The sequence below is a fragment of the Bombina bombina genome, chromosome 5 (genome assembly GCF_027579735.1).
Source record: "Bombina bombina isolate aBomBom1 chromosome 5, aBomBom1.pri, whole genome shotgun sequence".
NCBI classification, from domain to species: domain Eukaryota; kingdom Metazoa; phylum Chordata; class Amphibia; order Anura; family Bombinatoridae; genus Bombina; species Bombina bombina.
Window position 1 is genome coordinate 405,957,050 of NC_069503.1, and position 16,684 is coordinate 405,973,733.

Below are 16,684 nucleotides of genomic sequence, written 5' to 3' on the forward strand. Positions count from 1 at the left end.
TAAATCAAGAATTGGTCTGAAGGTTCCCTCTTTTTTGGGAACTACGAACAGATTTGAGTAAAATCCCATTCCTTGTTCCGTCATTGGAACTGGGTGTATCACTCCCATCTTTAACAGGTCTGCTACACAATGTAAGAACGCCTGTTTCTTTATTTGGTTTGAGGATAAGTGAGACATGTGGAACCTTCCCCTTGGGGGTAGTTCCTTGAATTCCAGAAGATAACCCTGAGAAACTATTTCTAGCGTCCAGGGATCCTGAACATCTCTTGCCCAAGCCTGAGCAAAGAGAGAGAGAGTCTGCCCCCCACTAGATCCGGTCCCGGATCGGAGGCTACTCCTTCATGCTGTTTTGTTAGCGGTAGCAGGCTTCTTGGTCTGCTTACCCTTGTTCCAGCCTTGCATCGGTTTCCAGGCTGGTTTGGACTGTGAGGCATTACCCTCTTGCTTAGAGGATGCAGAATTAGAGGCCGGTCCGTTCCTGAAATTACGAAAGGAACGAAAATTAGACTTATTCTTGGCCTTGAAAGGCCTATCTTGTGGGAGGGCGTGACCCTTTCCCCCAGTGATGTCTGAGATAATCTCTTTCAATTCTGGTCCAAAGAGAGTTTTACCCTTGAAGGGGATGTTAAGCAATTTTGTCTTGGATGATACATCCGCTGACCAAGACTTTAGCCAAAGCGCTCTGCGCGCCACAATTGCAAACCCTGAATTTTTCGCCGCTAATCTAGCTAATTGCAAAGCGGCATCTAAAATAAAAGAGTTAGCCAACTTAAGTGCGTGAACTCTGTCCATGACCTCCTCATATGGAGTCTCTCTACTGAGCGACTTTTCTAGTTCTTCGAACCAGAACCACGCTGCTGTAGTGACAGGAACAATGCACGAAATGGGTTGTAGAAGGTAACCTTGCTGTACAAAAATCTTTTTAAGCAAACCTTCCAAATTTTTATCCATAGGATCTTTGAAAGCACAACTATCCTCGATAGGAATAGTAGTGCTCTTGTTTAGAGTAGAAACTGCCCCCTCGACCTTCGGGACTGTCTGCCATAAGTCCTTTCTGGGGTCGACCATAGGAAATAATTTCTTAAATATAGGAGGGGGAACAAAAGGTATGCCGGGCTTCTCCCACTCCTTATTCACTATGTCCGTCACCCGCTTGGGTATAGGAAAAGCGTCGGGGTGCACCGGAACCTCTAGGAACTTGTCCATCTTGCATAATTTTTCTGGAATGACCAAGTTGTCACAATCATCCAGAGTAGATAACACCTCCTTAAGCAGTGCGCGGAGATGTTCTAATTTAAATTTAAATGTCACAACATCAGGTTCAGCCTGTTGAGAAATTTTTCCTGAATCTGAAATTTCCCCATCTGACAAAACCTCCCTCATGGCTCCTTCAGATTGGTGTGAGGGTATGACAGAACAATTATCATCAGCGCCCTCCTGCTCTTCAGTGTTTAAAACAGAGCAATCGCGCTTTCTCTGATATGCAGGCATTTTGGATAAAATATTTGCTATGGAGTTATACATTACAGCCGTCAATTGTTGCATGGTAATAAGCATTGGCGCGCTAGAAGTACTAGGGGCCTCCTGCGTGGGCAAAACTGTCGAAGACACAGAAGGAGATGATGTAGAACCATGTCTACTCCCTTCATCTGAGGAATCATCTTGGGCAATTTCATTATCTGTGGCAGTACTGTCCTTACTTTGTTTGGACGCTATGGCACAATTATCACACAATTTTGAAGGGGGAGACGCATTGGCTTTCATACATATAGAACATAGCTTATCTGAAGGCACAGACATGTTAAACAGGCTTAAACTTGTCAATAAAGCACAAAAACCGTTTTAAAACAAAACCGTTACTGTCTCTTTAAATTTTAAACAGAGCACACTTTATTACTGAATATGTGAAAAAATATGAAGGAATTGTTCAAAATTTACCAAAATTTCACCACAGTGTCTTAAAGCATTAAAAGTATTGCACAATTTTCAGAGCTTTAACCCTTAAAATAACGAAACCGGAGCCGGTTACAGATTTAACCCCTATACAGTCCCAGCTACAGCCTTTGCTGTGACTTTACTAAGCCCAGAGGGGAATACGATACCAAATGACGCCTTCTAGGAACTTTTCCAACTACTTTCAGGTCCTCACACATACATCTGCATGTCTTGCTCTCAAAAACAACTGCGCAGTAATGGCGCGAAAATGAGGCTCAGCCTACAACTGGGAAGGCCCTTCCTGACTGGAAAAGGTGTCTAACATAGTGCCCGACTTTAAAAAACGTTCCCCAAGTTTATAAGTGTGAATTATCAGCATAAACATGTATAAAATGTCCAAATAAAGCAATCGATTTGGCCCATAAAAGTGTCTACCAGTTTTATAGCCCATATTAAGCCCTTTATTCTGTTTGAGACTAAGAAAATGGCTTACCGGTCCCCATGAGGGGAAATGACAGCCTTCCAGCATTATACAGTCTTGTTAGAAATATGGCTAGTCATACCTTAAGCAGAAAAGTCTGCTAACTGTTTCCCCCAACTGAAGTTACTTCATCTCAACAGTCCTATGTGGAAACAGCAATCGATTTTAGTTACTGTCTGCTAAAATCATCTTCCTCTCACAAACAGAAATCTTCATCTTTTTCTGTTTCAGAGTAAATAGTACATACCAGCACTATTTTAAAATAACAAACTCTTGATAGTAGAATAAAAAAAAAAACTACAACTAAACACCACATACTCTTAACCATCTCCGTGGAGATGTTGCCTGTGCAACGGCAAAGAGAATGACTGGGGTGGGCGGAGCCTAGGAGGGACTATATGGCCAGCTTTGCTGGGACTCTTTGCCATTTCCTGTTGGGGAAGAGATATTCCAACAAGTAAGGATGACGCCGTGGACCGGACACACCAATGTTGGAGAAATAATTAAATTGGAAAGTTGTTTAAAAAATGGTATATTATACCTGCCATTAAAGAAAAAAATTGTCTTTTAATCCCCCTTTAAAGAGACAACAAATGTAGATTTTTTTCAGACCTGCATTGTAAGCATTGCAATACAAAGATATTGTGTATAAGACTTGTTTAGTTTAATCTACCTTCCGCGTGGTATATCTATAAACGTACCTAACTGTCCATCCAATCTATTTTTTTTTTTAATTATTATTATTTTTTTAAAGCTCTGACATTGTTGCGGGTCAGCTAATCAGATGTTGTACTAATCGCTACATTAAAAGAAAAAGCTAAGCGTGTTCCACACTTTTGCAGCTAATGTTCATGGAAGATGGGTTGCACAAGTAAAAATGGGGAATTTTAAAGGCTTTGTCATTGGGATTCATTTTTTATTTTAAATGTAGTGGGGGGGGGGGGGTATTTCTACAGAGAGAACCTGTATCCTCTAGCCTTGAATGAGCACCTATTTGGATTAAATTACTTACAACAAGCATGAAATAAAATAATAAGAGTTAAAAAAAAGAGAGAGTATTTTTCGTTTGGCACTAACAAAACGAGTTCTATATTTATTATAGCTATTCAAGAGCATACATATATTAACCCAAAAACTGCTAATTCAAGCATAAGGAGTGCAGTTTCGTCATGGAAATAAAACCATAGTCACTTAGAATAACAAAAAGTCACAATAACAAAACTCTTGTGATTCACTGTGTAATTTGGTGCCATGGGTTTGAACAGCACAACTGTGCATGCACAATCTGTCTTTCATAAACATTAGCTGTAGAAGCAGAAGTACGGCTCTGCTTTCTTTCAGTGAGGTGGGCGGTATGGCATATCATTGACTGAACTGCCCAGAGTTTTTTTTTGTTTGTTTTTTAAATAAAAAACTGTTAAACAGTCTGCAGCATAAAGTCATTAGAAAACAACACCAACAAAAAAAAAAACCCACCTGGGCCTCCATTACATATGCAGCGTCACCTGCAAAATCCTCCGTCGCCAGATTTTACGCGATTTTGGTATTACATATACGGCGTAGCATACAAGTTACACGCGTATATTTCACCCTTCGGACTAATTTTTTTAGCCATAGATTAACATAGAAAAGCCGCATAATTTGGTATCCAATATACAGCGTAAGGACTTACGTGGCGAAAATGGAGAAATCTTACTCCATTTTTACCTCGCCATAAAAGGCAGCCGTAGCAAGTCTTGCGTTGAGTATGGGAGCACCGTAACTCCCGAAAATGCCTGCAAAAATAAACACCTAACGCATGGGCAATGTCTATCTACCTGTCAAATGTCTATCTACCTGTCAACCGCAATCCCCCACCGCAATAACTAATAGTCTATTAACCCCTAAACCGCCATAGCCCACAACGCAATAAACCTAACCCCTAACCTAACACCCCCTAAATGAACTAAAATTACCTAATTTACAAAATACTAACGTTACTATTAAATTTAAAAAAAAATAACACTACTTAAAAAAAATAAACTAAGTATAAAATTGTGGATATAGGGGTTTTATGTGTCGGGCTTATTTTTGGGAGGCGTGTTAGACTTTTATGGGAGATTTGTTATTTTTTTTACTTTTCTTAGGCGCCGGCCGTTTCTAAAGTACCATAAGTCACTGGCGACTCCAGAAATCTGTATTTACGCTCATTTCTGGACATCGCTAGTTTATCAGACTTAGAGAACTTAGAAAATGCCGGCGCAGTATATGTAATACCCAGATGTGCAAGGTGAAATTACGGGCGGCATGGGTTCCCACGCTTGCGCCGAAACCTGTGCCGTATATTTAATTGCGCCCTAGATTTTCTAATGCTTTTCAAATGGATTGGCCTCTAATATGAAAACTCTACTAAAACTCTGGGACATACTTTACATGGCACTTCTAATGAACTAGCTATGGCATGTCTTATGTCTTGAGAATTCACATTAATGTCAATCAAATTATTTAAGGATTTCATAGACTTGACATTCATAAAGCACCTACGATATATACAAAATTACATTACTTGCATACAGAATAAAGTGCAGAAATATTATACAAAGCTTGGAAACCAAATTAAAGCAGTAGCCCAGCGCTTTCATGATTACACTTTGCAAAAGGAAAATATTAAGGGGGTGATTTATCAATGTATGTTAAAAAAATTATTTCATCATTCCATCTATTACAATTTTATATTTCCTTAGGTCCTATTCAGAACATTTGCTCCAACTCTGTTGGATAAAATGTGCAAAACTCTGATACTTTAGTGAAATAATGGTTTCTAGGAAAATTTAGAGAGTGTTTATCTCTTCTAAAACAGGGCACTCCAACTGTTAGTGAGCTTAGGCCAAGGTATCATTTAATTATTCTTGAATGTATATGTGGTGTCCCACTTTTGTTTTGCAGTGATTCTATAAGTCTACAGAGAAGACCCCTAGTCCAGAGGATTGGTGGAAAAGCAGCCAGAAGATCAAAGTGATCTCTTTCTGCATAAACTAAACATACTAATTATTTCTAAATTGAACAAAAAAAAAAAACTTTGTTTGGTTTGATTTATTTTTGGATTATAAAGAGTGCCACCTTTTTGAAACTTTATTTACATCAAAATTTATTGTGCAATGTAAAAGGTTGGCTTTATTATTCTCAAGCAGGAAATCGTTAAACAATGGCACAAAGAAGGTGATTGGCTGAAAATGTATTTTAAAAAAAGACAGTAAATATGCAATATTTATATAAGGTAATTGATCAATACAGAAGCTCAGTTACATCTGTATTTAAGTTGCCAACCTGTTTCTGATTTGTAAAGGAAACAAGAAAGTACCTGGTAAGAAAACTGCTTTTTCACTCATATTTAAAGCCTGATGGAAACTGCAAGTCTTTTAGCATAGTTTTTACCTGTGACAGAGGACACCACCATCATATAATAAGAATAAAGGCTTATTCAAAAAAGTTTCCCTGGTACAGACTTGAGAACTACAATGTCCTGCTCAGGTGAAACTGTAGTTCTAAATGACCAATGAAATCAACAGTAGTTCCAGGCATTTATTATTACTTACTAAATAAATTATTATTAATCTATAACAATAATTATTATCAAAAAATTAAATGTGAATGGTGAAGTTTTAAGTAGATTTTACATGTAACCTTGATTTTATTGTATTTTTTAAATAGGGTATACTTGTTCATGCTATGATGGTAACCAGTGTTGGTTTATCTACACTGATATATGAATTGTTTCCATTTGGAAAACAATGCATTATTTCCACGTTATCTGTGTGTTGTTATACGTCTATTTCTCTCTTATGCTAAATTGGTTCTTATTTACAGTGAAAGTCAATCCAAGCATTTGTGAAATGCTATGATTGACCATTGACACAAATAAAGGGGACTTTCATTCATGAAGTATAAAACACTTCATGCTGAAAGCTCCTTTATTTCTTTCAAGCGTTTCCGCACTGAGCTGTTAAGGCAGCCCACGGCAGAACGCTGTATTGCTAGAGAGATGCCGTTTTCACCTTTTAGCCAATAGCTGTGCAGGAAATACTGCTTGTCTCTCTGTGGCGCCGGGTTTCCCACACGCTATTTCATAAGAGGAGGAAACGTCCCCTCTTAGCAAAACAGCGTTCTGCCGTGGGCTGCCTGAGAAGCTCAGTGCGGCAACACTTGAAACAAAGGAGCTTTTAGCATGAATTATTTTGTACTTCATGAATGAAAGTCTGTTTATTTGTTTCATTGGTCAATCCTAGTGTTTCACACATGCTAGGATTGACTTTCCCTTTAAAACCAAGATGGATGGAGCATTAATAGTTTGAACTGTTGGATTTGCAAATTTGTTGTCCCTTTATTTATGCACTATTAATTTATATTAAAAAATATTACTCAAAATTGATTTTTTTTTAAATAAGGATATCTGATTACAAAAGAAATAACTTCTGATATAAAAAGAAATTAAATTGCGGTTTGATAAATCAACCCCATAATCTTAGAAGAAAAATAAAATTAACCTTAGAGCAGCAAAGAAATGTTCAAGCTGAAATGCCCAATTAAACAGTGACATAAGCAAAACAATTAGGGTCATGATCTGGAGAAATAGCTACAAATAAGAAATAGTGGCTACTGCTTTAACGGCTAAGAAAAGTGTCAATTGTATCAGCGAAATAGGTTAGAATAAGCTGCTTGACACAACTTATCTCACCGTTTCGTTCAAGTAAGTGAGGATCAGAATGTTTCTTGCCTATATCAGCGAAGGATCGGACAAGTGGAATCCGGTTACTGAACTTTTTCTCGTTCTGGTGATGATGCCTTTTTAGGAGAGCCTCCCTGACGCAATCCCTCATCGTTTCATCTAGTTGACCTGAAGCAGTCATATTGTCTAGCACCATATCTGCAAAGATAACAAAATACAAAACCAAAATAAATAATTTTATTACAGAAAGTTGATCAATTAATTATACAAGATATATAGCTCAGCTTTAAGAGAGGTAAAGGGCGTGGTGTTCCAATACATTTATATTGAAGGTTCTAACACTAACTAAATACCCAATGTCCTCCTCAGTTTATCAGCTACAGCATCAACAGAAAATCTGTAAGGTGCCTGCGCTGTTCTCACCTTGGCCAACTTACTCTATCATATATCTTCTAAAAGCTTCCCTGAGGTTAAAGGAACCGTCAACTAAAAAAAATTGTTATTGTTTAAAAAGATAGATAATCCCTTTATTACCCATTCCCCAGTTTTGCACAGCCGACATGGTTATATTAATATACTTTTAACCTCTGATTACCTTGTATATAAGCCTCTATTGACAGTCCCCTGATTATATGACTTTTTATTTATTATCTATTGACTTGTATTTTAGCTGTGTTTTGCAGAACCCACAGGCGTGAGCACGTTATCTATATGGCCCACACGAAGAAGTCTCCTTTTGTGAAAAGCAAATAAAAAAGCATGTGATTAAGAGGCTGTATATAGTGGCTTAGAAACAGGCAGAAATTTAGAGGTTTAAATGTTATAAAGTATATTAATATAACAATGTTGGTTGTGCAAAGCTGGCGAATGGGTAGTAAAGGCGTTATCTATATTTTTAAACAATATCAATTTTAGTGTTTACTGTTCCTTTAAGAAAAAATTATTTATATATATATATATATATATATATATATATATGTGTGTATATATAAAAATATAAATAAATGCACAATATGCTGGAAAAGTCACGAGCACTCACATTTGACACTCTAGTATGCTACAAGAGCTTACACACATATGATAAAGTAGTCACATCCTGTACGTGAGAAAACTATAAATTGCTGTGTAGAGAGTAATGTTTTAATGATCCTTTTCAAACATTCTTCTGTATATTTCCATTTTTAAGGTTCTTAAAATGCACAAAGATAAATCTGTGACAAGTGGTATTTCATTTACAATATAACCTGATATACGCATTCTAGCTTGAGCACTCGGTACTTTGGTGTTTGAACTGCATACACTCCAGCATAATAGTCTGCAACAAGTGCAGAGTGCTTTGAATGTATCTGTGGAATTTTAAGATACTTCCTCTTAACAAACATTTTACTAGATTCTGGCAGTAAACCTAGTCGTTCACAATGATTCGTTTTTACATTTCCATCATTTGACCTTCAAAGGCTTATTATGTATAATATGGGCATTACTTGTCAGCTATAAAAATCAAAGGGGCATTAAATAAATAAATGCTAGATATATAGATGTATTAAAAGCAAAATTACTATGATAATAATATGCAGGTGTATTTTTTAAAATTAAATTAGTTGTTTAAATATTTATGAAGCAATTGTAAAGTTTTAGTTTAGTAATAGATACTGCCACGTTGAAACCTAGATTTCCCTTAACTTATCTCTTCGGAAGAGAATAATTAGGGACAGATAAAACGTGCAAACTATGACTGTGTGGAATATACCAATGTTGATATTTTTTTATTAGGGTTTAAAGTCCCTTTAATATTACTATATTCCACAAATTTATTGTCCACTTTCCCAAAGTAAATCTAAACAACAACATTTTCAGTAGTATATACAAGTATATGGAAAAGCATAAACTGTGTATTAAAAAAAAAAATAGAACAAAAATATTTTATTTTACATTTTGAAAGGAAATCTAAAAATAAAAATGGAAACAATTGTCTTCTCATACTCTAATCATTAAAAAATGATATGGTTACAGAAACTATTGCTGACCCTAAAAAATGTTTACAAAAAAAATGTATGCTTACCTGATAAAAGTATTTATTTCTTGACACAGTGAGTCCACGGATCATCATTAATTACTGTTGGGAATATCACTCCTGGCCAGCAGGAGGAGGCAAAGAGCATCACAGCAAAGCTGTTAAGTATAACCTCCATACCCACAATCCCCAGTCATTCGACCAAAGGAAAGGAGAGAAAGGAAGTAACACAAGGTGCAGAGGTGTCTGAGGATTTATAACAAAAAAACTGTCTAAAAAACAGGGCAGGCCGTGGACTCACTGTGTCAAGAAAGAAAGAAATTTATCAAGTAAGCATAAATTTTCATAAATTAAAAGAGAGAAGCGCTATTATGCTATTGTTCGTTCCCAGGTTGAGCACTCCTCTCTATTAATTTAAGCATAAATTTAGTTTTCTTTCTAATGACACGGTGAGTCTACGGATCATCATCAATAACCAAGCTAGAGGACACAGATAATAAGGGAGGGACAAGACAGGTAACCTAAAGAGAAGGCACCACTGCTTGAAGAACCATTCTCCCAATAGAAGCGCCAGCCGAGACAAAAGTATCAAACTTATAGAATTTAGAAAAAGTATGCAAAAATGACCAAGTTGCAGCCTTGAAAATCTGTTCCACAGAAGCTTCTTTTTTGAAAGCCCAGGAAGAAGAGACAGCCCTTGTGGAATGAGCTGTGATTTTCTCAGGAGGTTGCTGTCCAGCAGTCTCATAGGCCAAACGAATAAAACTCTTCAGCCAAAAGGAAAGTTAAGTAGCCATAGCTTTCTGACCCTTTCGTTTCCCAGAGAAACAAACAAATAAAGCAGAAGACAGACGAAAGGCCTTAGTCGCCTGCAGCACACGTACAACATCTAGGCTATGCAATAAACGTTCCTTATGAGAAGAAGGGTTAGGACACAAAGAAGGAACAACAATTTCCTGATTAATATTCTTGAACGAAAAACTTTAGACAGGAAACCCAACTTAGTATGCAAAACCACCTTATCAGAATGAAAAAAAAAAGATAAGGGGAATTCACACTGTAGCGCCAAGAGTTCTGAAACTCTCCGAGCAGAGGAAATAGTAACAAGGAACAAAACTTTCCAAGATAACAACTTAAGGTAGATCCTACGAGTCACAGGCTTACGAGCCTGGATCAAGGTCTCAATGACCAACTCTGAAAACCCACGTTTAGATAAAATTAAGCGTTCAATCTCCAAGCAATCAGTTTCAGAGAAACGAGATTTGGATGAAGGAAGGGACCCTGAAGTAGAAGGCCCTTCCTCAGAGAAAGTCTCCAAGGTGGAAAGGATGACATTTCCACTAGCTCTGCATACCAGATCCTGCGAGGCCACGCCGGGGCTATGAGAATTACATTACGCCCTCTCCTGCTTGATCCGAGCAATGACCCTTGGAAGGAAAGCGAACAGAGAAAACAGGTATGCTAAACTGAAGTTCCAAGGAACCGCTAGAGCATCTATCAGAACTGCCTGTGGATCCCTTGACCTCGAGCCGTACCTCGGGAGCTTGGCAGTCTGTCGAGAAGCCATGAGATCCAGTTCTGGTTGCCCCCATTTGAGAGTCAAACTGGAAAACATATCCGGATGAAGTTCCCACTCCACAGGATGAAAAGTCTGTCTGCTCAGAAAATCCGTTTCCCAACTGTCCACTCCTGGGATTTGGATCGCAGAAAGACAGCAGTTGTGGCTCTCCGCCCACTGAATAATTCGGGCCACCTCTGTCATGGCCAAGGAACTCCGAGTTCCCCCTTGGTGGTTGATGAACGCCACAGAGGTTATATTGTCCAACTGGAACCTGATAAACCGGGCTAAAGCTAACTGAGGCCAGGCCAGCAGAGCATTGAAGATCGCTCTAAACTCTAGGATGTTTATGGGCAGAGCTGACTCCTCCCGAGCCCATAGGCTCTGAGCCTTTAACGAGCCCCAGACTGCTCCCCAACCTAGAAGGCTGGCATCCGTGGTCACAATCACCCAGGAGGGTCTGCAGAAGCAAGTTCCCTAGGAGAGATGCTCTTGAGACAACCACCACGGAAGAGTCTATTGTCGCCTGATTCAGATCTTTTCGCGCAGACATATCCGCATAGTCCCTGTTGCACTGCCTGAACATGCATAAATGCAGAGGTCTGAGATGGAACCGAGTGAACAGAATGATGTCCATGGAAGCCACCATCAGACCAATTACCTCCATACATTGAGCCAATGACGGCCGAGGACTGAAGGGCAAGACAAGAGTCGAAAATATTTGTTTTTCTGACCTCCGTCAGAAATATCTTCATTAACAGGGAGTCTATTATGGTTCCCAAAAAACATAATTTATGTAAGAACTTACCTGATAAATTCATTTCTTTCATATTAGCAAGAGTCCAGGAGCTAGTGACGTATGGGATATACATTCCTACCAGGAGGGGCAAAGTTTCCCAAACCTTAAAATGCCTATAAATACACTCCTCACCACACCCACAAATCAGTTTAACGAATAGCCAAGAAGTGGGGTGATAAGAAAAAAGTGCGAAAGCATAAAAAAATAAGGAATTGGAATAATTGTGCTTTATACAAAAAATCATAACCACCACAAAAAGGGCGGGCCTCATGGACTCTTGCTAATATGAAAGAAATGAATTTATCAGGTAAGTTCTTACATAAATTATGTTTTCTTTCATGTAATTAGCAAGAGTCCATGAGCTAGTGACGTATGGGATAATGACTACCCAAGATGTGGATCTTTCCACGCAAGAGTCACGAGGGAGGGATAAAATAAAGACAGCCAATTCCTGCTGAAAATAATCCACACCCAAAATAAAGTTTATTGAAAAAAAGAGCAGAAGATTCAAACTGAAACCGCTGCCTGAAGTACTTTTCTACCAAAAACTGCTTCAGAAGAAGAAAACACATCAAAATGGTAGAATTTAGTAAAAGTATGCAAAGAAGACCAAGTTGCTGCTTTGCAAATCTTATCAACCGAAGCTTCATTCCTAAATGCCCAGAAACTGACCTAGTAGAATGAGCTGTAATCCTATGAGGCGGAGTTTTACCCGACTCGACATAAGCATGATGAATTAAAGATTTCAACCAAGATGCCAAAGAAAACAGAATTTATGTTTACCTGATAAATTACTTTCTCCAACGGTGTGTCCGGTCCACGGCGTCATCCTTACTTGTGGGATATTCTCTTCCCCAACAGGAAATGGCAAAGAGCCCAGCAAAGCTGGTCACATGATCCCTCCTAGGCTCCGCCTACCCCAGTCATTCGACCGACGTTAAGGAGGAATATTTGCATAGGAGAAACCATATGATACCGTGGTGACTGTAGTTAAAGAAAATAAATTATCAGACCTGATTAAAAAACCAGGGCGGGCCGTGGACCGGACACACCGTTGGAGAAAGTAATTTATCAGGTAAACATAAATTCTGTTTTCTCCAACATAGGTGTGTCCGGTCCACGGCGTCATCCTTACTTGTGGGAACCAATACCAAAGCTTTAGGACACGGATGATGGGAGGGAGCAAATCAGTTCACCTAGATGGAAGGCACCACGGCTTGCAAAACCTTTCTCCCAAAAATAGCCTCAGAAGAAGCAAAAGTATCAAACTTGTAAAATTTGGTAAAAGTGTGCAGTGAAGACCAAGTCGCTGCCCTACATATCTGATCAACAGAAGCCTCGTTCTTGAAGGCCCATGTGGAAGCCACAGCCCTAGTGGAATGAGCTGTGATTCTTTCGGGAGGCTGCCGTCCGGCAGTCTCGTAAGCCAATCTGATGATGCTTTTAATCCAAAAAGAGAGAGAGGTAGAAGTTGCTTTTTGACCTCTCCTTTTACCGGAATAAACAACAAACAAGGAAGATGTTTGTCTAAAATCCTTTGTAGCGTCTAAATAGAATTTTAGAGAGCGAACAACATCCAAATTGTGCAACAAACGTTCCTTCTTTGAAACTGGTTTCGGGCACAGAGAAGGTACGATAATCTCCTGGTTAATGTTTTTGTTAGAAACAACTTTTGGAAGAAAACCAGGTTTAGTACGTAAAACCACCTTATCTGCATGGAACACCAGATAAGGAGGAGAACACTGCAGAGCAGATAATTCTGAAACTCTTCTAGCAGAAGAAATTGCAACCAAAAACAAAACTTTCCAAGATAATAACTTAATATCAACGGAATGTAAGGGTTCAAACGGAACCCCCTGAAGAACTGAAAGAACTAAGTTGAGACTCCAAGGAGGAGTCAAAGGTTTGTAAACAGGCTTGATTCTAACCAGAGCCTGAACAAAGGCTTGAACATCTGGCACAAGGGAATCCTTTAGATTCACACCAACAGATATATTTTTTCCAAATTTTGTGGTAAATCTTTCTAGTTACAGGCTTTCTGGCCTGAACAAGAGTATCGATAACAGAATCTGAGAACCCTCGCTTCGATAAGATCAAGCGTTCAATCTCCAAGCAGTCAGCTGGAGTGAGACCAGATTCGGATGTTCGAACGGACCTTGAACAAGAAGGTCTCGTCTCAAAGGTAGCTTCCATGGTGGAGCCGATGACATATTCACCAGATCTGCATACCAAGTCCTGCGTGGCCACGCAGGAGCTATCAAGATCACCGACGCCCTCTCCTGATTGATCCTGGCTACCAGCCTGGGGATGAGAGGAAACGGCGGGAATACATAAGCTAGTTTGAAGGTCCAAGGTGCTACTAGTGCATCCACTAGAGCCGCCTTGGGATCCCTGGATCTGGACCCGTAGCAAGGAACTTTGAAGTTCTGACGAGAGGCCATCAGATCCATGTCTGGAATGCCCCACAGTTGAGTGATTTGGACAAAGATTTCCGGATGGAGTTCCCACTCCCCCGGATGCAATGTCTGACGACTCAGAAAATCCGCTTCCCAATTTTCCACTCCTGGGATGTGGATTGCAGACAGGTGGCAGGAGTGAGACTCCGCCCATTGAATGATTTTGGTCACTTCTTCCATCGCCAGGGAACTCCTTGTTCCCCCCTGATGGTTGATGTACGCAACAGTTGTCATGTTGTCTGATTGAAACCGTATGAACTTGGCCCTCGCTAGCTGAGGCCAAGCCTTGAGAGCATTGAATATCGCTCTCAGTTCCAGAATATTTATCGGTAGAAGAGATTCTTCCCGAGACCAAAGACCCTGAGCTTTCAGGGATCCCCAGACCGCGCCCCAGCCCATCAGACTGGCGTCGGTCGTGACAATGACCCACTCTGGTCTGCGGAAGGTCATCCCTTGTGACAGGTTGTCCAGGGACAGCCACCAACGGAGTGAGTCTCTGGTCCTCTGATTTACTTGTATCCTCGGAGACAAGTCTGTATAGTCCCCATTCCACTGACTGAGCATGCACAGTTGTAATGGTCTTAGATGAATGCGCGCAAAAGGAACTATGTCCATTGCCGCTACCATCAAACCTATCACTTCCATGCACTGCGCTATGGAAGGAAGAGGAACGGAATGAAGTATCCGACAAGAGTCTAGAAGTCTTGTTTTTCTGGCCTCTGTCAGAAAAATCCTCATTTCTAAGGAGTCTATTATTGTTCCCAAGAAGGGAACCCTTGTCGACGGAGATAGAGAACTCTTTTCCACGTTCACTTTCCATCCGTGAGATCTGAGAAAGGCCAGGACGATGTCCGTGTGAGCCTTTGCTTGAGAAAGGGACGACGCTTGAATCAGAATGTCGTCCAAGTAAGGTACTACAGCAATGCCCCTTGGTCTTAGCACAGCTAGAAGGGACCCTAGTACCTTTGTGAAAATCCTTGGAGCAGTGGCTAATCCGAAAGGAAGCGCCACGAACTGGTAATGCTTGTCCAGGAATGCGAACCTTAGGAACCGATGATGTTCCTTGTGGATAGGAATATGTAGATACGCATCCTTTAAATCCACCGTGGTCATGAATTGACCTTCCTGGATGGAAGGAAGAATTGTTCGAATGGTTTCCATCTTGAACGATGGAACCTTGAGAAACTTGTTTAAGATCTTGAGATCTAAGATTGGTCTGAACGTTCCCTCTTTTTTGGGAACTATGAACAGATTGGAGTAGAACCCCTTCCCTTGTTCTCCTAATGGAACAGGATGAATCACTCCCATTGTTAACAGGTCTTCTACACAATGTAAGAATGCCTGTCTTTTTATGTGGTCTGAAGACAACTGAGACCTGTGGAACCTCCCCCTTGGGGGAAGCCCCTTGAATTCCAGAAGATAACCTTGGGAGACTATTTCTAGTGTCCAAGGATCCAGAACATCTCTTGCCCAAGCCTGAGCGAAGAGAGAGAGTCTGCCCCCCACCAGATCCGGTCCCGGATCGGGGGCCAACATTTCATGCTGTCTTGGTAGCAGTGGCAGGTTTCTTGGCCTGCTTTCCCTTGTTCCAGCCTTGCATTGGTCTCCAAGCTTGCTTGGCTTGAGAAGTATTACCCTCTTGCTTAGAGGACGTAGCACTTTGGGCTGGTCCGTTTCTACGAAAGGGACGAAAATTAGGTTTATTTTTGGCCTTGAAAGGCCGATCCTGAGGAAGGGCATGGCCCTTACCCCCAGTGATATCAGAGATAATCTCTTTCAAGTCAGGGCCAAACAGCGTTTTCCCCTTGAAAGGAATGTTAAGTAGCTTGTTCTTGGAAGACGCATCAGCTGACCAAGATTTCAACCAAAGCGCTCTGCGCGCCACAATAGCAAACCCAGAATTCTTAGCCGCTAACCTAGCCAATTGCAAAGTGGCGTCTAGGGTGAAAGAATTAGCCAATTTGAGAGCATTGATTCTGTCCATAATCTCCTCATAAGGAGGAGAATCACTATCGACCGCCTTTACCAGCTCATCGAACCAGAAACATGCGGCTGTAGCGACAGGGACAATGCATGAAATTGGTTGTAGAAGGTAACCCTGCTGAACAAACATTTTTTTAAGTAAACCTTCTAATTTTTTATCCATAGGATCTTTGAAAGCACAACTATCTTCTATGGGTATAGTGGTGCGTTTGTTTAAAGTGGAAACCGCCCCCTCGACCTTGGGGACTGTCTGCCATAAGTCCTTTCTGGGGTCGACCATAGGAAACAATTTTTTAAATATGGGGGGAGGGACGAAAGGAATACCGGGCCTTTCCCATTCTTTATTTACAATGTCCGCCACCCGCTTGGGTATAGGAAAAGCTTCTGGGAGCCCCGGGACCTCTAGGAACTTGTCCATTTTACATAGCTTCTCTGGGATGACCAAATTGTCACAATCATCCAGAGTGGATAATACCTCCTTAAGCAGAGCGCGGAGATGATCCAACTTAAATTTAAACGTAATCACATCAGGTTCAGCTTGTTGAGAAATGTTCCCTGAATCTGTAATTTCTCCCTCGGACAAAACCTCCCTGGCCCCATCAGACTGGATTAGGGGCCCTTCAGAACCATTATTATCAGCGTCGTCATGCTCTTCAGTATCTAAAACAGAGCAGTCGCGCTTACGCTGATAAGTGTGCATTTTGGCTAAAATGTTTTTGACAGAATTATCCATTACAGCCGTTAATTGTTGCA

The 16,684-nt window shown here is 40.3% G+C and overlaps 1 protein-coding gene across 6 annotated transcripts in view; it reads right to left on the minus strand.

The window, feature by feature from the left end:
• The window catches only part of SLC4A7 (solute carrier family 4 member 7), a 558,274-nt gene that overhangs the window by 123,136 nt on the left and 418,454 nt on the right, over positions 1–16,684 (minus strand). For 4 of the 6 annotated variants that reach the window (XM_053714241.1, XM_053714243.1, XM_053714239.1 and 1 more), the window contains exon 6: positions 7,131–7,319. In XM_053714241.1, coding sequence (XP_053570216.1) covers positions 7,131–7,319 — 189 coding nt within the window. The remainder of the gene's footprint in view (positions 1–7,130; positions 7,320–16,684) is intronic. The other 2 variants (XM_053714242.1, XM_053714244.1) reach the window with 1 other exon arrangement.